General features: G+C 48.1%; 5 protein-coding genes across 15 annotated transcripts in view; 2 read left to right on the top strand and 3 right to left on the bottom strand.

Moving 5' to 3' along the window:
• Window positions 1-333: 333 nt before the first annotated feature.
• LOC133393865 (putative transferase CAF17 homolog, mitochondrial) lies at window positions 334-2,171 on the top strand. The gene is made up of 2 exons (XM_061660757.1): window positions 334-440; window positions 509-2,171. The coding sequence occupies exon 2, from the start codon at window positions 520-522 to the stop codon at window positions 1,624-1,626; it is 1,107 nt and encodes a 368-aa protein (XP_061516741.1). The 5' UTR covers window positions 334-440; window positions 509-519; the 3' UTR covers window positions 1,627-2,171.
• LOC133393184 (cysteine-rich DPF motif domain-containing protein 1) lies at window positions 1,753-2,166 on the top strand. Its single transcript, XM_061656661.1, has one exon. It carries the CDS (start codon window positions 1,753-1,755, stop codon window positions 2,164-2,166), a length of 414 nt encoding a protein of 137 aa, XP_061512645.1.
• Window positions 2,172-2,236: 65 nt separating the features above from the next.
• LOC133393866 (cytochrome c oxidase assembly factor 7 homolog) lies at window positions 2,237-3,893 on the bottom strand. The gene is made up of 2 exons (XM_061660758.1): window positions 3,406-3,893; window positions 2,237-3,327 (listed from the first exon to the last, which is right to left on the bottom strand). The coding sequence occupies exons 1-2, from the start codon at window positions 3,506-3,508 to the stop codon at window positions 2,627-2,629; spliced, it is 804 nt and encodes a 267-aa protein (XP_061516742.1). The 5' UTR covers window positions 3,509-3,893; the 3' UTR covers window positions 2,237-2,626.
• A 550-nt stretch (window positions 3,894-4,443) lies between these two features.
• LOC133393867 (NPC intracellular cholesterol transporter 2 homolog a) lies at window positions 4,444-6,609 on the bottom strand. 2 transcript variants are annotated; one of them, XM_061660760.1, is made up of 4 exons: window positions 6,165-6,609; window positions 5,960-6,079; window positions 5,351-5,526; window positions 4,444-4,971 (listed from the first exon to the last, which is right to left on the bottom strand). In XM_061660760.1, the coding sequence occupies exons 1-4, from the start codon at window positions 6,259-6,261 to the stop codon at window positions 4,891-4,893; spliced, it is 474 nt and encodes a 157-aa protein (XP_061516744.1). In that variant the 5' UTR covers window positions 6,262-6,609; the 3' UTR covers window positions 4,444-4,890. The 2 variants fall into 2 exon arrangements, with proteins under 2 accessions (XP_061516744.1, XP_061516743.1); XM_061660759.1 differs by having other exon boundaries at window positions 4,444-5,526; window positions 6,165-6,582.
• A 910-nt stretch (window positions 6,610-7,519) lies between these two features.
• LOC1280643 (G protein-coupled receptor kinase 1) overlaps window positions 7,520-24,660 on the bottom strand; it is a 98,603-nt gene continuing 81,462 nt past the window's right edge. For 6 of the 10 annotated variants that reach the window (XM_061660742.1, XM_061660745.1, XM_061660741.1 and 3 more), the window contains exons 7-14: window positions 17,393-17,584; window positions 16,149-16,304; window positions 14,436-14,762; window positions 13,687-13,805; window positions 13,388-13,606; window positions 13,112-13,318; window positions 12,880-13,042; window positions 7,520-12,800 (exon numbers count right to left, since the gene is read on the bottom strand). In XM_061660742.1, coding sequence (XP_061516726.1) covers window positions 12,552-12,800; window positions 12,880-13,042; window positions 13,112-13,318; window positions 13,388-13,606; window positions 13,687-13,805; window positions 14,436-14,762; window positions 16,149-16,304; window positions 17,393-17,584 — 1,632 coding nt within the window. In that variant the 3' untranslated portion in view covers window positions 7,520-12,551. The remainder of the gene's footprint in view (window positions 12,801-12,879; window positions 13,043-13,111; window positions 13,319-13,387; window positions 13,607-13,686; window positions 13,806-14,435; window positions 14,763-16,148; window positions 16,305-17,392; window positions 17,585-24,660) is intronic. The other 4 variants (XM_061660748.1, XM_061660747.1, XM_061660750.1 and 1 more) reach the window with 1 other exon arrangement.

Genomic DNA, 24,660 nt, shown 5'->3' with positions numbered 1-24,660 from the left:
CTCCGGACGACTCCAGACGTCTCCAAACGACTCCGGCAGATTCCGGGCGACTCCGAAAGATTCTGAATGACTCTAGATGACTAAAGACGACTCCAGACGACTCCGGACGACTCTGGACGACTATGTCACCAAACAACTCCGGGCGATTCCGGACGATACCGGACAACTCCGGACGGCTCTAGATGACTCCGAACGACTCCGGTTGACTTCGACTCCGAAAGACTCCGAACGACTCTGGATGACTCCGGATGACTCCAAATCCAGGCGTTCTTCAACCTTTGTTCGGATTTTGCCGGAGTCGGATCGGAGTCGTGGGTGCGCTCTAAAGAGCACATCACCACTCCTGTCATTCGTTACGCCGCGGTGTGATTGTTTACATTTCATTTCCCCCAGATTGGTGCCGGACAACAACACAGCCGCGGACGGATAGTAATCGCTAGGTAAGCACTTCTAAACCCCGTACCGTGCGCTCTCTTTAGCTGCGCGCACTGAAACATTCTTTCGGTAGACGCAGAAACAATGCTGCTCACAAGGTGTGGTACATCCGCCACCGCCATCCACACCGTTCGCCAGCGATGGCAGGCTGCGTTTCCAGCCCTGGCAGTGAAACCCGCGACCCGATGGTTACATCAAACCAGCCCAGCGCACAGCCCCTTCACGATAGCGCCCCTGCCGGAGCGTAAGTTTGTGCGCGTACAAGGATCCGACGCGGTCAGCTTTCTGCAGGGACTGATGACGAACGATATGCGACACCTCGAGCACAGCAGCACGGTGTACGCAATGTTTCTCAAGGCGAATGGGCGCGTTTTCTGTGATACAATCATCTACAAGCGGCCCGGGGCTGAACCGGCCGACTATTTGCTCGAGTGCGATGCGGCCGTTGCGCCGCGGCTCGAGAAACACTTGAAGCTGTACCGGCTGCGCAAGAAGGTGCAGGTGGAGCAGGACGCCACCTACCGGGTGTGGGCCGCCTTCAAGGAGGCCGTGCAGGAGGAAGAGGAGATGCCGGCTGCAAGCGATCTCGCCTGTCCGGAGGGTCGGTTACACGTGTTCAAAGATCCTCGACTGCCGCGGCTCGGCTATCGGGTGCTTACCGACGAGCAGGAGCCGAATGAATGCAAAACGCGACTGAAGCGTATCTTTCCGGAGGCGGAGACGGTCGCCGACTCGGCGCTACCGTACACGGCGTTCCGGTATTCGCTCGGTGTCGGCGAGGGAGAGACAAACCTGCCGGACGGTAAATGCTTCCCGCTCGAGTGTAACTGCGATCTGCTGCACGGTGTCAGCTTCCACAAGGGCTGCTACATCGGCCAGGAGCTGACGGCACGCACGTACCACACGGGGGTGATACGCAAGCGGCTCATGCCGCTGGAGCTGGACGCACCGCACCGGCTTGCCGACTGTGATCCGGAAGCGCTGCGCGATGCGGAAATTAAAAACGAGGAGGGCGGCGCCGTCGGAAAGTTGCGCGGGCTGGCCGGTAACCGTGCCCTCGGGTTGCTTCGCATCGAGAAGGTGCTGCCGGAGGGGAAACCGCTAACGATCAACGTTGCCGGCGAATCCGTCGTGCGCTGTCGCACAAACAAACCCGCCTGGTGGCCGAAGGAAATGAATGCACGCCCTTAGTGGGCCTTTTTCTTTTGTTGTGTACCAAGCCCATCGAGCATCATTTCTTTTTTCTCTCTCTCTCCTCCTCTCTCCTATCTTCCCTTGCATCACAAACCCCGCACCTCGCTCACATGCAGCAAAACCATGGCAACAACGTCCGCGCCCAGTAGTACGGTGGGACGGGAAAGCGCCGCATCTTCTGCCAGCGAACCGACGGCGCATCCTTCGATCCCCTTCCGGTGCGAGCTGTGCGGTTTGAGCGAGAGCTGCGATTACCGGGGCCGTCGACCACCGTTTGCGAGCAAAATCGAACTGCCCGAAGAGTGTTACGTAATGCGCGATCCGTTCGCGCCGCCACCCCAAGCCGTACCGGACAAACCGGCCAGCGAGCACTATCTGCTGCTCGGTGCGGACTGCCACAGCTGCCGGCGCACCGTGTGCAAGGCGGGCGAGTGCAGCTTCTTCTACGGGGCCACCTTTTGCCGGCAGTGCAGCGTGCAGCGGGTGCAGGATTTTCCGCTCGAAGTGCGGAGCAAAATAAAAAAGCAGTTCTCATAGCCGTAGGTCATTGGAGTTTGCTCCTTTTTTTGTTGTTATTTCCCTCGATTCTAGTTAGATGACTACTTCGTAAGCAAGACAACATTTATTCGCCCGTGTCGATGATCCAACAAATTGTGAGTCTCATTTTCCCGCCGGAACGAATCTGTTCACCTTTTCCCCTTCCTTTCATGTTCTTCTTCTGTACAAAACGCGCTTTTTCACATGCATAACTGAAACGCTAACTAAAAACACTAAAAAACACGGAAGCAACTCTGCTACAGGGGTTGCTATTTAGTCTCAAGTACACAAAACAGACACGCGAGCGCACGAGCGCCCGCCAGGGCTCAGGGTTGCGCTTCCGTTAACAGTAAATTAACTTTTCTAATCAATTTTCCAAAAACTCATCTCCCATTCCAAGTCGATTGTTTCCTCCCAGGGTGTCGCAAACATCCTCTCCTTTCCCCCGGCGATGGTCACTTTACGTCGGGTTGAGACCCTGCTGGAATGTGAGCTGTTGCTGCTTCTTCACCTCGTCCTGCATCTCGAGCGCCAGCTTTTTGTACTTTTCCGCCTTCTTCTCGTCGCGCGCCGTGCCGTCGCCCTTCGCGTACATCTGGCTCAGGTTGGCACAGGCGTACATGTTGCGCAGCTCGCACGCTTTGTACGCGAATTCGAACGCTTTCTCCATGTTGCGCTCGACGACGTACGCACCGGGCGGGCGCTGTTCCGGGGCTGCCGCTGGGTCCACCTTTTTTACCGCCGCCGCCTGCTGCTGCTGCTGCTGCTGCTGGTACTCCTCCTTCAGCACGCCGGAAATGTACATGCCGGAGAGGTAGAAGCAGGCGCCCGCATTGTTCATCTCGCAGCTCTTCTTCAGCAGCTCGAAGCCCTTCGGCACGTCGCGCGTGATCTCCTTCGGCATCAGCTTGGACACGAGCAGCAGGCCGCTGTGCAGGCACGCGTCCGGATCGTTCAGCGCGCAGCCCTTCTCGTAGTAGGCGTACGCTTTGGCCGGATCGCCCTTCTCGGACGTGCGGCCCTTGCCCAGGAACGTGTAGTTGCCGTACTTGAGGCAGCTCTTGCCGTAGTTGTAATCATCACAGTTCGATCGGTACACTTTGGCCGCCTTCTCAAAGTCTTTGCGGATGCCCTCGAGATAGTCGCCGAGCAGATGGCACACTGAAAAGGGAAGAAGGGCGGTTAGATTTAGCGTTTCTGGTTGGAATCATCGCGGTGTGGTTGGGTCAACACAATTACCTTCCGGTTTCTTCTCCGAGTAACAACCGAACCGGTACTCGACACCCAGCTTGTCGATGTACTCCTTCACCTCGGTCTCGTTTTTCAGATCAAACGAGGACATGTTTCGCTGTGTTTCTGTTTGTCTTGTGTATTCCGTTCGACTGTTCGATGCTAGCGCCAATCACTCCGGTGGATTATACTCGGTCTATTGAGGGCTGCGTGCGAAAACCCAAAGCGGCACCCCCGGTCAGAAAATGGCCCTGGCAGTGCACTTCGCAACTTCACGTAACTTTCTTGACGGATGTAAAATGTTTTGCTTTTTTTTGTTGTTGTTGTTGGTGTTTTTTTTTTGACAGATCGCGCGCGAACTGTCAGGCGCATGTTTTGAACGGCGATGACACCTGCGCTCGTTACAACTTTCCAAGCGTGCCAAGGTGGATAGAGGTGTAACAGCACGTGTTTGTTTGAAAATTACAACATGTTTCACTTTTGGGACGTGGTTTTACGGATTCTAAAGAGAGTTATAAAATGTGTTATTAAAAATCGATCTATTTAAGAGAGGCTTTTAACAATGTGTTTTGTAAATTGTTTTGTATTACAAATCGGTAATATATTTTCGGAGCTTTTTTGCGTTGCAAATTTCAAAAGTGCACCTTGGCGAGTAATCATTTAACAAATGGCAAATGGACACCAGAAAACGGAATACCCATCTCCACGATGAATCATCTTTCTAATCCCTTACCTAACATAACGCTGCCGTGGATCGCGTGTTAACGCACGGCGACACTTGAACCGGTTGCAATGCAATCAAACAATCAACCGCCCCCCTCGGGATGGGCCACAACGCGGCCGTTGGTGACGGGGGGAGGATCGGGGAAGTAATGAATTGAATTTGAAAAATTTTCATTTCCGGAGAAGCGAGCGCACACGCTCGCGTTTGTGTGTCGCGCGTTTGCCGGTTTCTGTCCCATACAGAAGCGAAACGGTCCCCGGAAGAATGGGGTTCTGAACCCGGGTGGGTATTCGGAGTAACGAAAAAACCCAGCATCGCGTGTGTGTGTGTGTGGTTGATCTTTTTATTGGGTTGGATTGTAAAAGCCGCACTCAATTGTAATCTAATTAACGGATTAAGGAGCGGCAGCAGCAGCAGCACCACCACCGTACGCTCACTGCACTGTACCGGGGGTCGGACAAAGAGGGTATATAATGCACCCATCCGGCGGGATGGGTTGTGGGGGCTTTTTGTTTGGCTGTTGGTACTGTCGTCGGCGCCGGTGGTGGTCCGCGTCTTGGAAACAATGCAGCGGCACCGTTTAATGGAGTCTGATCATCGTCAATTGCCTCGGCTTGCCGGCTTTTATTCTTTCGATGACCTTACCGGAAGCTCGCCCAGTGAAAGAAGAGCGTACAGAAAGAGGAGATGGGAGGGGGGCAAAAAGCACGTGTTCGGGTTTTGCTGTGCCGAGGGAAAACCCGTCGGCGATGGCGCTTACTCCGCGCTGCTTACTGTATTTTGGCCGGAATCAGCACGCAAAGCACATCCTTGTCACCTGCTTTTAGCTCCCACTTGACCTCGACGGAAACCTGCGTGAGACGAAGCAAACATAGGAAAACAACAACACATATGGCTTAAGAACGCGTTGTCATATCATTTGAATCAACAAAATGGAAAAAAAATGTGCGTAATGTAGATGCTTGCGGTACATGAAAACAGGGGGTAATGTGTAAAAAAAGACTAGAAAAAACAAATCTGTTTTGCTACGGTTCGGTGCGTTAATGATGCTACCAGCCAAAAGAACACGTTCCGCTCGATGATAGAATTTGGTTTGGTGATGGAAAAAAAACCATTAAAAGAAATGATTATTCTAGCGATAAGCGCGCATTTTGCGGCGGGAAATGATTTTGTTTGTAAATTACCGCCTCTGGAACGCAAAAAAAACCTTTCCATTAGCAAGTTCCTCACCTTGGGGTACTGCTTGAGGACCGGCAGGGTGGTGCTGTACCGGTAGCTGGTGTCCTTCGTGAGCGGGCACTCCAGTCCACTGTCCTTGCAGCCGTCATCGTTCGGCAGCTTGAACGGTACCTCCATGCCGAGGATGATGCCGTGCACGACCGCCTTCAGTTCGGACAGATCTTCGCCTTGGTGGGGAGAGGGAGGGGAATGGAGAAAGATAAAGGGACAAAGATGCAAACAAGACGGTGTGAGATAAGTCAAGCCGCACAGGAGAGATGATCTCATCTGCCGGGAGGATGATTACTCCCTAGTGACCTTAACAGTTAAGCGAGTTGGGGAAGCAATTAGTTAATTACTCGGTCACTGTTACAGCACACACACACAGAGACACACACATGGCCCTAATAGGGCACTGTGTTTGCTGTGTGTTGCAACTTTCTATTTCAAGGACAGTGCGAGACCTTGGCAGGTGTTTGCATTGTTGTATGGTTTCTCCTGCTTTCGCTGCAATCCTTTCCGTCTGTTGCTTTCCGGTTGTTTCTCACGTGTTTTAGCTTCTCGGTTGCACGTTCCTTAGGAGCGATCGATACACACAGACACACAGACACATACACTTACCACTGGTGAAGGTGATGGAGATGGTAGCGTTGGAGTTGCGCTTCAGGACACAGGAATTATCACTGTCGGCACAGTTCGACACCTCGACCTGCGTGTACTTCCCGATCGCCGTTTCATTTGCTGCAATAAGGCATAGACAAAAAGGCATGAAATTAACGTCCATATGTTGGTAGGTTAGATAAACCTACGTAGAACGGCACCTTACCGCAGTTAGCAAACTCCGCCGCCGAGGTTAAAGTTGGCATCAGTGTGAGACAAACAGCTCCCACGAGAAGAAAGGCGGCTGCCGATTTGTTAGTCATGGTGTGTGTGTGTGTTTAACGCACTTTGTTTCTTTGTTTTTTTCCCCACTGCAACTGTGTTGCGCTTTTTTGTTGCCCGGCTGATTAGTCACGGCAGGCTTCAGTAGACGCGCGCGCTGGCGGTGATGATTCTGCAAAAGGCTGGAGAGTAGCGGAAAGCACAAACGCTTGTTTGTGTTGTTATCAGGTACGGGTCACGGAGGCCACTACTACACTGCTGGTCGACGCGACAAAGGCTACTGCGATTTTTGTAGGGAAGAGAGCACACGTCCGATCGCTTCGAACGCTGGCACGTTTTTAAACGGCACGAAGCACCACGCGAGTTGAATTTGATTTACCCGTGCCGGAGCGGTGTCGGTTCATGCACACGCACGCACACCACTGCCCCGCGCGGAGAGAATGAACGCATATGGATGAACTCGACGGTAAGAGAGAGAGAGAGAGCATCTGTTTGTCGTTAGAACGCTAGCGGTTAGATGCGTGCTCTATCGTTCATTCTTAACGATCGGGGTAGAGCGTTTCTTTCATGAATATATTGTTTATAAAACATTATACGTTTGTAAACGTTTCGTGCACTGTCACCGTTTACTTACTCTTTAGTTTATCATTTTCCTTTTTCGTGAATCAGTTGTCATTCGCATTTCCCTTTCTTTCCCGTTTTGTTCGGCACACTTCACTCGTTCATCGTTCTTGTTTCACTTTGTGTTATGTTTTCTTGTTTTTTTATTTTTTTATTTTGTAACACGTTGCAATGTTTGTAACACCCGGTGTTATATACACGTTTTTTTCTTCTGCTTGTTCCGTTTTCTCCCTCTTTTTCCTTCTGTTTCGCTACTGCTTTGTTTTTTTGCATCTTCAACGATCCTAATCGTTCGTTTGAGTGGTTTTGTATTTTTTGTTTGTTTTTCCTTTAACCCATACGCATCACTTTCGCCTGTTCACGCTGGAATTAATCTTTCTTTTGCTTAAGTTAACGTTTCGCGTTCTCGGGGTTTTATTCTTCTTCTTCTTCCTCTTCTTCTTCTTCTTCTTCTTCTTCTTCTTCTTCTTCTTCTTCTTCTTCTTCTTCTGCTTCTCTTATCTCGTGTACTTTCCAACTTGGCGACACCGCGCGGGTCTAAACAGGCAATGTTGTAACAAATGTTTCAGTGTTTTACACACCTCGCCGCACATACATACGCACAAACACACACACAGACACATACATACACAACAAACGTTGGGATCTGTGTTTTTGATATTATTTTGTTTTCTCATCCTTTACACTCCATTGTTTTATTAACTTCTTTTGTTTGTTCGAGTTTTTGCTTCTGTTTTTCTTTCTTCTCCTTTGTTTTATCTTATTTTCTTTTGTTTCTTTCATTCTAAGTTCAGTTTCTCTTTCCTTCTCATACACACACGCACTTGCTCACGATTGTGTTAACGGTGAGTGTGAGTGTTTGTGCCTGGAAGTTTCCAATTCTGCGTCACATCCTATCCATTTTTTCTGTTTTTTCCTCTAGTTCTCTTTCTCTCTCTCTCTGTGCGTGTGTATATTATTTGATAATATTGTTTATACTTTTTGTTGCAAACATGATGCAAACATGTAATTGTGTTCGGTAAATGCTACACAGTTAAATTAACACATACAATTCACAAGGGGAGGGAGGAGCAGGGGAAGTTTTTTTTGTTATGTTTGCCTTCTTCCTTCAACTAGACCTACTATTTTGACAATTTTTGCTACCCATTTCGTAGTTTTGTTGTCTAGTTTGTTTTTCATTTATTTTGTTTTGTTTTGGCAAAAGGTATTGTGTGTGTACGTTTTGCAATTTTTTTTCTTATATTTTCCGCTTCACCTCGTTTGCTCGTTTCTTTAATTACTTAACTCATTTTAAAAATGTTCCTACACTCTTACCCAACCAATGTTTGGCGCAAAACTTAACTGTCCTATGTATATAATGCACATTGTTTTTGCTTCCACGACCCTTGCGGGAGTGTGTGTGTGTGTGTGTTTTTCTAACCTTTTTTTGAGAAATTTTTCTCAACTTATCGTATTATCAATAACACAATACACACACACACACACACACACACACTGCGCACGCTTACTTTTAGTGGTTGGGCGTTGTGTTCTAGAAAATGTTTGCATTTTCCTCTCATCGCGCCCCCAAAAGACACAATCATACATACACACCAACACATCGACACACTTAAATGCTGCTTAATATTGTTACACGGTTTCTAACTGTTGTTTGTTTTTTGTTTTGTTTTTGCACTAGCGTCAATCACTATGGTTTTGTTTTTGTTCTTCTTTCCTATCGCTTATCCAATTATAGATAATATTTCTGCTAGAGAGGTCAAAAGAGCGGGCGAGAGGGAGTGTGAACAACACGGCCCACTCTCCGCATGCTATTTTGTACGAAGAAGCGCGGAAGAAAAGGTGTCCAACTGACTCGCTACACGTGTGTTGTTTGCCGCTGTTTCTTGCTTCTAAACACTACTGACGGGGGGTTTTCTCCCCCCCACAAGGACAACGTATTGCGTGCTGTCACGAAGTGGTAGAGAGAGAGTGGGGGAAAGAATGGGCCACCATCTTCCTATACAGCCTTCGAATTTGAGGTGTACTTGGTGTGGCCCATTTTATAGCTTCTCTATTACAAATACTAACGAGTTTTATGTGTTTTTAAATATGATTTTTCCCGTCTATGACCCCTGCTTGCTGTTGCGATGCGTGGCTGCTTCCATCCAACCCAACCCCATTGCTGAGGTCGCTGCAGGATAATGTGTACACAGCACACGCACACGCACAGACGCACAGAAACACAAGCTTACATCCCTTTCATTTAGAGCAATCGGAATCCGTTTTATGGCAACCAACCAGGTAAGTGCGTTTGCGTTTTGTTTAAGTTGTTTTGCGCTCGGAAAACTATAATATCATCTACACGATCACACACACACACACACACACGCGTAACGATCACGACGCGTGCCTTTCGGTCGGATAGAGCGATTGGGGCAGCACTATATATATACATCGGGAGGATGGGGTTTTGCCCTTTTCCTGGAAGGCCGCGCGCGCACTTCGTTATCGTCGTTTGATTTGTTTGATTTTTCCTCCCAGGCTTCCATGGTCTCACACACACACACACACACACACACACACACATACCACGGTGTGGTGGCAAGGCTGTGTACAAAATGGTTGCCTGTTTTTGTGTTGATTAAATGGCTAGAACACGCTATACAAGTACAGACACAGTGTGAGGCCCCCGGATTTGTAAAGCACTAGCTCTGCTGCTGGTGTCTTTCCCTTCCCATCGTTTGCTCTATTGCTTGGCAATGATGCTTTACTTTGTTTAAGTTTTAGGTCGTTCAACATTGTTGGTGGTGGCGGTGATGGGGGACGTTGAATGTCGAATAGTTTCATGCTGCAAATTCTTATTGTTTTGTTTCTATTTTCTACCATTTTTTTTAATGCAGCTGATGTGCATCATAATTTTGTGTTTCAAATTGCAAGTTGTGTCATTTGAATTGCAAAACAAAAAACCAACCTCAAACAAGTGGAAGCGCAAAATATCTAGTGCAAAAATGTTAAACCTTTCCGCTGAACGTTTCTCATATCGAGAAAGGTGGGTTTTGTTTGTTCGTGGTTTTTCTGCCCTCTCTTCTGTCGATTTAAATTATATCTTTGCATGATTTTGCTCTCCCGCCTGTTTGCATATTGTTCCGTTTTGCTGTACTTAGGGTGAGTAATAATGAAGGGCAATGTATGTAATTAATTTGCTAATTATTATGCATTATGTTGATGCTGCTGGTGTGTGCCATTAAATTGTTTTTTTTTTTTTGTTGCAGTTGCTTGAGTTCTATAATAATGTACCGTTACCGTGTGTCTGTGTGTGTGTCGTTTCTTTTTTTCTTTTCTTTTTTTTTCTTGAACGATGAAAGAACCAAATCAAATCATCTACTCTAAAGTCTTGGTGTTGCATAACAGTGAGCTGCTGAATTTATACGTTATTATGTTTTTTTTTAAATATACTTTTTTGTTTGTTGTTTGCATTTGCTATGTTTCGCCCTGTCGACACAGTCTAAATCCCTTTTTTCCCATGGCTTCCCTCCTTCACTAGCAACTGGAATCGGTAGTGTTGAATAAAGTCTGCCCTAGCTTCCTCGATAATTGGTTAATATCGCCGGCCAAGCGCCGGCACACCAAGGTATGCAAACACACAAACAGAGCAACATGCACACGCGCATGCAATTGTCCATTTAGCGTTTGCGCCAGAGTTTCACTAAACACATGCTAAACACACACATACACGTAACCATATCGTAATCGAGGGGGTGAAAGGGAGGAAGTGGGGGAGGATTTGTTGGGCACTTTTAACTCCCAGAGTGTTGAACCTGCTGAACTGTCCAACAGGTTCCCACCAAAACCGCTAGCTAATTGATTGTAAAGTATCTCTACTAGTTTTAGACCACACCCACACACACACACACACACATACTCTGCTGATCCTCATCCTAACTCACACTGTTACTCACATACACACATACGCGTATAGCCGCGTGTCCCGACACATCTGCCCTTCACTGCTCGCTACTCACTATGTTGAGGATTGTTCGTGCGCGTTTTTAAGTTTGCTATTTTCTGTATTTATTCGTTTTTTTTTTGTAATGTTGCCTACATAATGCTTCTCTAAAGTATGCTTTTCTACTGCTCCACGAGAGTGGTAGTAATAGTAGTAGTGGTAGTAGTAGTAGTAGTAGTTGCTGCGTGTACCTTTGCTTCAATCGGTTCTGGCAGATCGTAAATCCGATTGGAACAGTTTCGTTCGGATTTTAATACTTTCCTATTGGTGCGGTCGTGCGGTAGGTGTGCGTTGCTGTATGCTGCGTTCTATTGTCATTGATTGTGCGATTGATGCTGCTGGTTGGAAGTGGGTGACAAAACAAACTGCAAGTAGGAATGTTATTCCCTTCCCCCTCGAACAAAACAATGAAATCAAATACTTTGCTGCCCTTTGTTTTTGCTTTAAACGAACGAAAAAAACAGGATCCTTTCCTGTTCCATCGCGTGCATAGGCTGCTTGGAATAGTTCCACCCTATCCGGTATATATTGATTGCCCTCTTTCTTATCCTTATACGGTTACTGTGGCGGTTATGGTACAGCGCACCAGTCAGCACGCTTCACGCGCTATCCTTAGCTCCTGTATATCAGCTGTCTGCGCGGAACGCTTTTTAGTAGTAATACTAACACTCACACAAACACACACACATATACATTTTGTTCTACACAATCCTGCTAAAGCCCCTTCCCCTCCCCTTACCCTCCCCATGTGACTGAGTGCCGGAGTTCCGCTTCGGGGCCGGCCTAGTCTTATCAGTCGGCCTTTCATAAACTGCCACTACGCCCTTTTATCACGTCGTAAGAATACAATACTAAATTGACACATTCATTATTCTAGGTATGTTTGCTTCTTCCCTTTCTTCTCTTATTTTGTTGTGTGTGTTGTGTTGCGGTGTTGCAGTGCAGTATGCAGTGTGCGTAGTGTGCTTCCCTTTCGATTAGCTTATTTTTCACTGTTTTTTTGTTTGCATTTTGCGCTATTTTTTTGTTGTATGGCGCAAGTGTGCTATCACTAGAGGACTGATTATTTGCCATTGCCCCAGAACACGGCTTGCGCTGCTACTGAACCGAACAACTTGCAAGGAGACCACGCCCTACGCCATCTGGCTTAATTTCAAATCTAAACGCAACGGCATTCTTTGGATACCGGGAGGACACCACAATCATCATCACACTGCTCTGCCGTCTGGTACCAAAACAACGGGGACAAACACTCCAGCCGTCACACACACACACACACGCGTGTCACACCGTGCCTCTCAGTCAACATTGAGTACAATACTTATATAAAAAAAGAAGAATAAATCGCACGCTGCAGTGTGAGTTGCAAGTCATAATACTCCTAACACGGCCGTCCCTCTTCTCTCTCGCTCTTGGCTCTTGTGTATGCGTGTGTATGTGTGCGCGATGGCAAGGTCCGTTCTCCATTTCCTCCTGTTGTACCGATACAAAGCCCCCACGATCATCATAATTTAATTTTCAACTAGTAGAAAAAACCCGTTTTTTTGCAACTCGGAGTCATAAAGTGTTAAAGTGTGGATGTGTGCACGACTGTGTGAGTGAGTATGTGTGTTTGTGTGTAATACTTTCGCTCCCTCCTTAGGTGTCCTTGCACTTCATCTTTAGCAGCGGTTCCTTCAGACGATTCGGTTCTATGAAGCAGGACCGAGATCGCAACAGCAACCGCTAGTTGGAGCCGCCGTTCGCGTTCTTTGGACCGCCGGCAGCGATCACACCGCCACCGGTCGCCGTGCCACCGCCACCGCCCGGAAGTACCATACCGCTACCGGCCAGCTGTCGGGCGTCCGGGGCACCCCGCTGCCCCTCGGTGCCGTAGATTTTGCCCGCCTTTTTCGCCATCGAGCCGAGCAGCTCCTGGCTTTCCTTGTGGGCGGCCCGCAGCGACAGGGCCCACTCCTTCAACCCGATTTCGTCCTACAATAAAGGGGGATTTATGTTGAGTTGAGCAGGTGGCGTGGAAAAAAAGGGGGAAAAAGACTGTGCAGCAAGTTACCGAGTTGGTTAGGATCAGCTTGCCGTCGCGGATGCCGTCGCGAAACCGGACCTGCACGCACTGCTCGTTCTTGAACTGGACAAAGTCGGGCGACACCTCCTCGATCTGATCCATGAACACCAGCTCCGGCTTGGTGCTGCCACTTTCGGTGTGTAGCTCCAGTCTAAAAAGGGGATTTGAGCGATTAGTCATTCGAACTGCAGGAGACACACTCACGGGCACGGGTACACACCTGTTAGGATAAAGTTTGGCGTAGCGCGTCTGCCAGACGGACGCGAACGAGCCGCCATACTTCTTGATATACCCGTGTAGTATGCAGTCCGACTCCTTCTCGTCCGCATCGAACCGCTGCTTCTGTTTGGCTTTGCGCTTCTGCTCCAGCTTGTCCGCCTCCGTGTTGACCGTTTCGAACACCGTTTCTGCCACCTCCTGCTGCCATCTGGAAAGGCAACGCGAAAAGGCAATGTGTCAGTAAAAAGAAAGGCAGTGAGACTTCTTCCCTACGTACCGTTCGGAGATCGTCAGTGGGAAGTACCGGTACAGCTCCTGGTCCTGCTCGGTCAGCTTGATGCCCTTGGTGTCCTCCTCGTCGAACGAGCCGATGTCGAACGCGTCGGCCGCGTTCACCTCGCCCCTCGGTGGTATTAGCGGTGGCGTGTACTTCTGGTAGTACACCTGGTTCCAGTCGATGCCGGCAAAGAACGGATGGCACTTGACCTCCTCGGCACTGTGGGGATGGGGGAGATGGGGGAGTTAATGCAGCCAGCAGGGAGGGTCGTTCCGGTCCGCTCGGTGTGTGCTACTTACCCGCCACCCTTGCAGCCTAACCGCTTGTCGATGTCGCGCTGCAGCAAGCCCTCCAGCAGGTCTCTCAGTTCTTTGCTGAACGATTCCGGCAGCTCCACGTTCTGCAAAGGGGAAGGTTGCTTTTTTAAAACAGCCATTTAATATTTCATACACAAATTTGAGTATTCGGTCGGTTTTATCGGTTTTTTTATGAAACGTATAAAGCGGTCTTGGTTACTTGGTGGAAGGTGAAACTGGTGGATTAAATGGGGGAAAATTGGAGATAGAGAGAGAGAGAAAGGGAAATACAGGATTTTTCCAGGGGTTCTCATGGTTATGGGACACTTTCTTGTCTCTTTCGTATGGGAAATGAACAGGCTCCTTGGAAATTCCTATTGGATTTGTCCAAAAAGGTTGCTATAGAGTCCAATTCTCATTACATTATGTTCATTTCACGTACGAAGGAGTCAACAAAGTGTCGTACAGGTATGAGAACTCCTGGAAAACCTTGTAAAGACTAGAAAGTGGTAAAGGGATGGTAAAGAAAGAAAACTTACTCTTGAATTTTGATTGAATGGTTCGAATTTTGAGACGATTTTCATATGCCAGACACACACACACAAACCAACTGCCAAATCACAATTTATAGACACGTTTTCTTTTTCTTTCACATTACCCAAAACAAGACTACAGTGGAGAGGGCATGCTTAGAGCTTGGAATTGGGGAGTAGAAGGACACGCAATAGTAAAAAAACAGGACTTCAACCTACCATGGTCAGCGTCATCCGGTCGATCTCGTGCTTGTCCTTGGTTTTGTGCTGCCGGAACGGCGAGTGGCCCTTGAGCAGTTTGTACAGCATGCAGCCGAAGCTGAACCAGTCCGCGCTCGAGTCGTACGGTGTGCCCTTGGACAGGACCTCCGGCGCCATGTAGCCGTGGGTGCCGACCGAGGCGTGCGGCTTCTTTTTGCTAAAATCACAGGCCAGCCCGAGGTCGGAGATGCGCACGTGCCCGTTCTCGTCCAGCAGGATGTTGGCCGGCTTCAGGTCCCGGTACACGATGAACCGCTTGTGCATGTGCTCGAGCCCGAGGATCACCTGGAAGGAGGAGGAGGAGCGGGAGGAGATTTTAATTAGAATTGTTCGGCGTGGGAGGTTTGATCTGCTCAAAAAATACACCCCAGCACACACACACACGCACACGTTAGATTAATTAAAAGCGTTCGATAGCGTGCATTGGATGTATTGGATGATTTTTTCCCTTCCCTTCTAAGCAAAGGTACGTTCCTATAAGAATTTACTTTTAATACTGTTTCTCGTCACATCAATGGGCCGAATTTTTCCCACAAACTGACATATCTATCCAAGGAGAATCATTCCAATCGGAACGGATTTATTTTCAAATGAAGCCAAAATTAACTTTAAAATTGAATCGGAACGTTTGAAATTATAGTAACGACATTGCGCGCGAGCGAGAGGTGAAAAGCTCCGAATTTGATTACGGCAGTTTGCGCGAGTAAGCCATCAGCAGCAGCATTCGTGTAAAGTTGGGTGGAGTTTCTATTAAAATGTAATCTAATTATATTATAATTGCAAACAGAATTTCCTAATTATTGATTCAGTGTGGTGGGAGGGTTCGGGAAGAAGGTTCTAGCTGCCGGGTTTCGGGCAGGTTCGAAGGATGATGTGTGTGTGCGCGCGCGCGCTCGTTACATTGGGATGAGGATGATGTGGTGTGAGCCATTCGGCTGAGTAATTAAATTAGTTCGATACGCACGTGTACGAGGGGTTGGGAACTTCTACTCAAAATTTTAGACCAACACACATCAAATGGAGGAATTGGAATTGGATAGAGTGTGGAGCAAGTTGGTGCTACCAAGCGCTGGAATGCATTCACAGTATCAACAATTAACTAAAGAGATGATTGCTGCTTCGTATTGAACATCAACTTGATGTATTTCTAAGCACTGTTACACTGTTGCACAAGCTCCTGAAACATTCTATAAATCATATTAGCCATTGAAACCGATGCATTAACCAACGCATGCCCGTCAGTCGTAATCCTTCCTTTATAATCCTTCCAAAGCATCCACTGCAATAAGCCAACTTTTCACGTGTAATAAATCGATCGTTAAAACTTCCATTAAGCGCCGTAATCGGGACGGCAGCGCCATGATGTGTGTCATGGCTGCATGAAATGAGCTGCGCTCGTTCAGGCACTCCGCCGCTCGTTAATCATCATCTAACAGACTGCGAATGGCATTTCTTCTCGCTAGTGGAGGCACTACGGAGTCCGGGATAGTTTTTGGATTAACGGTCAATCCGGGAGCGGGCGGAACGTTCCCGGCCGAGCCACGGAACACCGGAGTGCCAGTGTAATTAAAGCGGCAGGTTGCCGAAAGATTCAAGGCAGGTTGCCCCCGCTTCACATTAAGCTCATCTCTTCTGTTCTGTTCGGGTTGACTTCGGTTGTGGTTCACTTACCTCCGCCGCGTAGAACTTCATGTCCGACTCGTTGAAGACACCGTGCTGGGACAGATGGTAGTGCAGGTCGCCGCCGTTCATGAGGTCCAGGATGAAGCACAGCTTGTCCGGCGTGTGGAAGGCGTACGTCATGCACACGATGAATGGGCAATCGACCTGCAAGAGCAGCAGCAGTACGACGACGAAGATGATGATGATGGGGTTTATGAAGAGGACATCCATCCATTCGGGGCCAGAGCAAACCGGAAAAGGAAAGAACGGAAACGCATGAGTAACGTGGCCACGAGCAACACAACACGTGGAAAAGATGGCAGTTTCCCTCCACCTTTCGCATGCCACCAGCTGTTGAGCGGGCGACTACCAGCACCACCAGTTTCATTCCTCTCTCTCTGTATATCTCAAACTTCCGTCACTACTGCCCCGAAACCAAAAACCCTAAGTAGCATCAAGAACCTGCTCCTGGCTGCACGCCCGCGACGGTTTAGTGGGAAAGTTTCTGTGCAAACTTTTCATATTAAGTGGTGTGCACAAACTGCTACCCAAAACGGGCAAAGTAATTGATGGACGTCAAATGACGTAAGTGAGCATACCCACTCAGGAAACTTCTGCGTTGGGTTTGGTGGTTGCCTCTCCCTCCCCCCAAAGCTCCCTCTTACAACATGTGGGCAGAAGAAAATGGTCAAAGGAAGCCGCACGGCCGGGAATGTTCACCGGAAGGCCGAACACTTGTGCGACTCCCGGAGCCTACCTCGGGTTGCCAAATGATCGTTTGCAAAGACTGAGACAGTTGCTGCTTAATCTTTCAAGCAAGCCATTACGGGCGGGACACATTTCATGCGCATAATGAACCTTTTGGGCGGGCGGACACTGCTCCGTTCGGTTGAAGGCGGTTGCCCAAGGCCTGTGATTCGTTTGTGTTTTTGCACCGAAACTTTTCACCTGTTTGGAATACTGTGCTTTCGTTGCACGTGATGGGGGTGTAATGTACACCTTTATCAACTCGTCCAGACATTATTGCAGTGCATATGCTGACACACATACACACAAAGTGGTGCAAATGGTGCATCCTCCGCTTGCATCGTGCTACTTTGTAACGATACACAGTGACATTGCGTACCTGTATGCACAGTGAGTGTGAAATTTGTACAGCTCATTTAACTTCCACCGTAACGCATGGCACGAATTAATTTCCCTTGCTTTTCGCCGTTAATTTCCTCACGCCAACGCCAACTCGAACAACTTACCCCCGTGCTGACGAGTGACAGCATTGTCCGCTCGTTCAGTGCCAACGTTTCGCCCTGCTTCATCTTGATGCGCTTCTTGTCCAAGCACTTCATCGCGTACATCTTGCCGGTGTCCGCTTTGCGGCAGCCGTACACCTCGCCGAAACCGCCCCGCCCGATGATCCGGTGCACGCTGAAATCGTTCATCGTTAGCTGTGAAGTAGAGCAAGAGTGGATGGATACAATTAAATTGCAAAACTACAGTATGGTACAGGAATTGGGGTTGTTTAGTGCCATTTTTATGGAGTTTGATGGTGTTTTTTCTGCAAGTTTCCCGTTTTCGATGGAGACGCCTGGTCTTTTATGGCGTTTTCACAATTTGGCAGTAGGTGTGAAATTGAATTTAGGGCCTTTTGGGTTGCTTTTTTGCACACTGAACAACGGAAATTGATGAAAAAGTTGTGTGTAATGAGATCGTGCTGATCTTAGCGGGATAAAAGCAATAAAACAGTGCCTTAAAACGGGAAAGTTGGTAATATGCTCGATGCGATACATTTAACGTTTATCAGTAGCAATACAAAGCGAATATCTGGTATTTCTAAGTGACCTACTGTTTTTGTTTCAGGTGCAAATCGCTTTCCTTTTTCATCTAATATCCCACTCGCCACGGGAGGAACATCCAAACGAGAAACATTACATCAATGAGCCCATCAAAATGCGGGTTCAATCAACGCCCATCAACGGTACAGTACTCTGACACAACCAACACCAAAAATACATAAACTCTTACAATCAAGCAACCAGCACGAAAGAGAGAAGCTGCCGAACGGTTTCATTGATTACAGCCCTGTATGCCCCACTCTCTATTGCGTTGCCGTTTCGTTTACAAATCACGTACCGAAAGCGACCCGCGGGAGATTCACCGCCGGTGCCGCACGCTCAATCAAACGCTCCTAATGAAGCACACACACACACACTAAGGAGTGGTGTGTTGGGGGCACAATCAAGCACAGGCGGAGCAGTAAAGACGCACGCCTAATCCACTGGATCGATTTAAAATTTTTGGAAACCATCTCGGAGAGGAAGGAAGAGCGATCGAATGGAAAAAAGGCGAAACGACAGATAAATAAATATCAGCCGACAAGGACGAAATGATTGCCCTCCCAGTAACAACAAAATGGCGAGATAACGAGCAGCGGATCGGCGTTTTATTGCTAATGTTGAAACGCCCCGGGGTGGCTTCCACGGAGCCCCACAAAAGCGACCGGGCCGGCTTCTCGGGAGCGAGATAAGATCTCGCTTGTACCTCATTTTCAAGGGTCGCGCGCGGCACCACCCGTGCGCCATCATATTACGGGCCGGTCTCGCGTGGTTTGCATTCCGTGCCGTTGTACGATTAAATGATTCGATTAATTAACGAACACGTGCTTGGTGTGGGATCGTTTAATCCTTTTTTTCTTTCTGAAGACTAACTGTTGCTTAGAACAAAACAACCGCTAGTGAAAAACGAAACAAGATGGGAAGGATTTTAATTGGGTTACGATCTTTAAATTGACTCCTCGCCGCAGTAAATCAGGATATTTTGGTTGAATAAGAAAGAAGTTGAGGTTGTAACGAGACACATGGGAATGTTATTGGACAATCAAGACCGAAAATACTATAAATCCATCTCTTACTTTAACTCTTAGTGTCTTAGAAGCAACATTTGAATAGCAATAAAATTGTTTTAATTGAAAAAATTCGGTCACCTCATTTTCATGACGCCTCCGTGAACCTCCCGCACCACCGAAGATGCTTAATTAAATTGGTTTAAAAAGATATTAGAAGAAAAAATCCTTCAGCTCCGGCCAGACCGGATTTGGCACCGGAGCAGGCCGAAAACGAAATTGGGACGCAGCAGCAAGAAGACTGTCACTAGCACACTTTTCGCACCGGACGGATTTTTTTTCTTTCATCCATTGCGGCCTTTCTCCACACGGGCCACAAAACTGTCAGGCACAGTTGTCCTCCCGTACCGAAGTGATGGGACGAGCGTGCCGGCCCAGACACTACGGCCCCGACGACGGCCGGTGTGCGCGAGGTAGGAAATATAGATCACGAACACTCGCTAATTGAATTCCTCGATTTCAATTTGCCGGAGATTTGTCCCTTTCCCCCGGCAGCTGTACACACACACGCAGAGTAGTATAGCCACCGGTTTTGGCACTTTTGACGGACTGTGCGAGGTGGCGCCGTAGGTTTTCCACACAAATTGGTCCGAAGAAGGGGAAAAAATAACGAAAAAGAAGGAAAAGGAAAACACCACCCAAAGGGAAAGCAAAGCAACGGGCCGGGTTGGGTGGGCTTGGCCAGTGAGTGTGGTCGGAAGAAGCCCTGTCAACGCAAAAGCCCCCAAATGCAAAAGCTGCCCAACTGTGGCGGCCGGTGCGGATTTGGAATGGAAATCGATGGGAAAGAAATTGGAAATTAACAAAAGCCATCCCGAAACCGAGAGCACGAAAGGACCTGAGAGACGGACACACTTAGGAAGGTTCTTAAATTTGCAAACCCCTCCCCTTCTCCTCGATGCCTCCCCTTCTTCGCGAATCATTTCCACAAATCGCCAATTTTGCCATCCATCACCCCAAAAAGCTGGGCAATCATTTCCAGCGCCGTTCTAAGTTGTGGGATTTCCTGATTGGAATGTCACAGGACACGGTTCGCTTACACACACACACACTCTCTCTCTCTCTCTCATTCGCTGTCCACATGAGAGCTATCATAATGGAGAAAAAGAAGTCCGCTTTTAGAGTGTCTCTTCAGATTGCGAATACTTTGGTGCTTCCGAGTGGCAAATTGAAATTCTTCCCAACGACAAGAGCGATAGAGAAAGCTTTGCTTGCCACTTATACAAAGATCTGCTATATAAATGCCACACGCACAAATGCACCAATTGGAAAAGGAAAGCTCGCTTCACTAATTAACCTTGCAAGCAATCATTGTGTTACTTCTTTCGAAGGTACAGTAACGCGTTATGTCGCCAAAACGAAGTATCCATCCACTTCAAAGTATGGGGTGTAGCAGAAAAAAAAGGATCAGTTGCAGAGTCCTTTCCCTTCCCTTCTTGCCAATTTTCCGCTCTCTCCACCCCCGTGTGCCAAGCCAACCGAGCGACGCCATTTGGGTGTTGAATAAATATCACGTAGCTATCATTATCGTTATTTTTTACGACTTTAAGCGCGTATGAGTTATCGGCAGGCGACGGGGATCCCGGTCGTTGCCGCACAAGTGGACGCGCGTATCAGTTCCGCTGCTCCAGCGCACCCCCAGTGCCCCTGTTGCTGCGATCGTTACGCGGAAAGCACCGGAGCTGAGCTTGGAGACACACATACACACACACATACACACACACAATTGCGATTTTCGTGTGCTGCCATGCAGACGAGAGTCAGCTTCTTTGCTAAAGCACCCGAAGCCCGCACCGAGATAAAGGAATGTTATCTAGGACCGGGGAAGGGGGGGGGGAGTTGGGAGGGTGGTGTTGGAACGCGAAAGTCTCCGCAAGTCGAAAGAAATGGAGAATGAAATCAAGTCATTTCATTCCTCATCGGTGGAGCGAAAAAATGAAATCACTCATCCGGTTAAGCTTCCCGCTAGCACGCACACACACACACGCACACACCAACACACAGAGACACAGAGAGCAAGTGTGTGTGTGTGTGTGTGCACAGACGGGGATGGCGATGAGGTTGCTCCCCATTATTGGTGAAAATGGGAAAAAGTGTCTGCCATCTGGTGGCGCGATAACGAAAACTGGCTGTTTAACAGTCGACACGCCGCAGGCCCCATGCGGTGACAATGTTTGTGTGAGTGCGTGCGTATGTGTGTGTGTGTATGTGCGTTTCGGTTGAATAACGAAGCAACTGGGGACAGGATCATGAGAGCAGGAACGGGAGCAAAAGCTCTCGAGCGGGAAAATTGGTTCGATCTTCGAGTGATTTAACTGTCAGTTTAAATGACAGTGCAGAATACGCACGCACAACAAAGCGGTGGAAGAGACAGTTTGGTTCGTGCTCTTGGGCGATGAACGGGCTTCGATAGGAAGCTTTAAGACGAGCACACACTTGAGCATATGCTAATAAAAGCTTCGCCTTTTGATTAGGGATATCATCCCGAATAATGGAAGTGCTTTTTTATGTTTTAAAATTAAAATTAAATTGATTAATTAATTTTGCCTTAAAAGAGCTTTTGAAGCGTTTTCACCAAAAATGTTTTGTAGTGCTTTCAACCCTTCACTCTGTGATTTATTCATTCCACATTTCCTTCCTTTGGGAACAAATCCGCGCGCTTGGCGTTTGAAATTTTCATAACCACGCTCTCTACCTATTATTGATCGTATGTGGATACACAAATGTGGAGGCCCTTATTAATATGAACGTAGCGTTAAATATTTAACAAGCTACAAACGGGGCAGCCCCTACAAACCGTGGTTTGATGGTTGGCTGCTCGGGACTCTTCGGTCACAAAAAGACCTCTCTCCCTCGTCCCTTGTTCAGGGTTTATGATTTTATTATTGTTATCGCTTTCTATCCTTCTTTCTCTCTCTCTCTCTCTCTTCCGTTGCAAAACGCGTCGATATTGCGGGGGCAAAAGTTTCACCTATCAAAGCATAAAACCTCATAAAAACTAATCTAATCAGCCGAGTTTCAACTCGAAGCTCTCCGGCCGGTCCTCGCGTCGGCCGGGGACGCGGTTGTTATCCTCCGGGCGGCAGCACCGTCCCTGCTGCTTTTTATGGACGAAATTGTATTCTTTTTTATTACACTTGAACCGTTCAACTGGCGATTCTTTTGCTCGTTTGCTAGGCTCTGGCCACCTATCTCTCTCTCTCTTTCGACGGCCACAAAGAGTCGTTTTGTAAAATAGTTCCACAGCACGGCAGCACTGCCCATAGACCTAGCATCGTTTGCCAACTGGCAGAGCAATGACCCAAAATGTAGCACACATACAAACAGCAGACGGAGAAGCGTTCAGTGGAAACGTTTGATGAAAATTTGCTCAAACTGAGCTGGTTGTGTGAATGGTTGTGTGCTCGAACGCAGGACGAACGCACACCAACATATGGCAGCTGGACAGCTGGTGGTACGGAGGTGCACTCGGGTTGGGTTTTCTAGCAATTGGAGGAGACTACAGTATCTCTATCCCGCTCGTTCCCGGCGCAAACTTTTGCCGGCGAAGTGTTTTCACTTTTGCCTCTTTAGAGGGCAGGGAAGTGACCAAAAGTTTGCGAACGGTTCGAGCGAAGAGGAGATACAGCGGGAGGCTTGAAAACACTGCAACACACAGGTTATAGGCAACGACACAAGGGCAGAGAAATGAAATGTGATTAGTGAAATTGCAGCCGGATAAAGTTGTGCACATGAAGCAGGCATAATAAAATCTACGAGCCGCACACATTAGTGATAATTTGCGGAAAGGTATAAAAGGCAATAATAAATTGCTTTATCGGACTTTGGACAGTAGGTGTAAATTAAAGCCGGTTGGTGAGGGACGCCAGTGTGGTTGTCACCAGCAGTGGATGCGTTATTTAATTGATAGTTCAGTTCAGTGTCTACGTATTCCTGGTCCAGGAGAGATTGGGATGATAACTTTTCACACAGCTTCCCTCTTACAACATGCATTGCGCCTGAAGTTATGCAATCATATCATGAGTCACTGTTTCTGTAAAAAACAGTCCAGTTTAATCAAGTCATTAACACATCACAACTTCGTCTTCTTTTTCATTCCACAAAATTGAACCAATGTGTGCATCGTTACGGCCTAGAAGATTGTCGTTTGTTATTTCATCTCGTTGTGCTGGTTTTGCAACGTCCACAGAGTATGAGGGGCACGACGCCAGAGCTTCTGAACTTTCGAGTCTACATAAGCCATCAAATTTTCTTTTTTTGCTCTCTCTTTCTCTCTCTCTTTCTATCTCTCTCTCTCCCCCGTTTGGCGCTCTTGTCCGGATATGATGAAGCAGGGTTGTGCACATGATCAAAGGCAACAGATAAGAACCCGAATGCCCAGAAGACATTGCCTGGCAGGGCCCGGAAAACCCGGAACCAGACAAGTTAATGACATTCTGCCTCGCACGGCCGTGCACGAATGTTGCGCAAAAAGCTTTCCCGTTTTCTTTCCGGAGCGGAACGGAACGGAGACGAAACGGAACCGTGTATGGTGCCGCCCGGGCCCGGTGGTTTCAACGCTCCTGTGCACCCGCCTCCGCCAGCAAACGTGTGAGAGTACTTACGTGTTGGCAGAAAAGTTTGCCAACACCCGCCGGCTGACAGAGGCATTAAATTGTACGGTCGGCATTCAACACACAGCAGCAGCAGCAGCAGTGGGTGTGTGTTACACGCCAGCACACTCATTTACCTTCCGGGTGTGGCGCGTTGTCGGCTGCGTGTGCCGGTAAAGGGAGAGATTTGTTTCCGGTGTGTCATATTAGGGAACATATTCTTTATAGCCTGCAACACGGCTAGAAGTTGAGGAGGAATGGCCTTGGGAAGTTAACGACGGACAGTGTGGAGAAGCTCACAAGGCTGTCATCGGTGTGTAGATCTTAGGATTAGTTTCTTTTTGCCTGTTTCATCCTGTTAACGAGAGGAAGTTATCACCATCAACTGTGTGAAGTTCACAGAGGGACATCTCTTCCGCTGAAAGCTGATCCGAATACAGAAGTTGCAACAAAAAAGGCGAAATATCATGTTGGGTTTTTCACGAAAAGGTACCTAAAAAGAAGGAAAGAGTGTAATATTTTATTCTCACCCATGATAAAGCTTATCTCGAGACAGACAGCAGTCGCCACGTCAGCGTCGTCCCTCCAGCAGCCAAAATTCTAATCAGATTTCCTCACTATTCTCATCTTCAACTGGCAGCTTGTGTCGCTGCTGCTATGATCGCTTCTTAACCCTACGAGAGAAGACACACAAAACTCCCAAAAGCCTTCGCCGGATCGACCGAAACCCAGCGAGGACCACACAAAAAGGAAAGCCTTGCATCTCGCGGCGCTAAGCACGTGGCGGCGTCGGGCGAAAATATTGTTGCTGACTCGTGGGAAATACCGACCACCGGCACTAACCTTTTCATCCGTTCCTAGTGGAAAGGGATGGAAAGGCTAAAGGAAGGAAGGGAGGGAATGGTAAAAAAGGCTTCACTCTCTAGCCGGAAGGCACAGCCGGGCTACAACAGGCTGCCAAATTTATGCCACCGGTTTTTTGAGGCCCATGGGACGCAACTGCTCAACTTCGGCTAGTTCGGATACCTTA

This window comes from Anopheles gambiae, chromosome 3 (genome assembly GCF_943734735.2).
Source record: "Anopheles gambiae chromosome 3, idAnoGambNW_F1_1, whole genome shotgun sequence".
Taxonomy (NCBI): domain Eukaryota; kingdom Metazoa; phylum Arthropoda; class Insecta; order Diptera; family Culicidae; genus Anopheles; species Anopheles gambiae.
The sequence above is the reverse complement of the archived record's forward strand: the minus strand, read 5'-3'. Positions and strand labels throughout refer to the sequence as shown.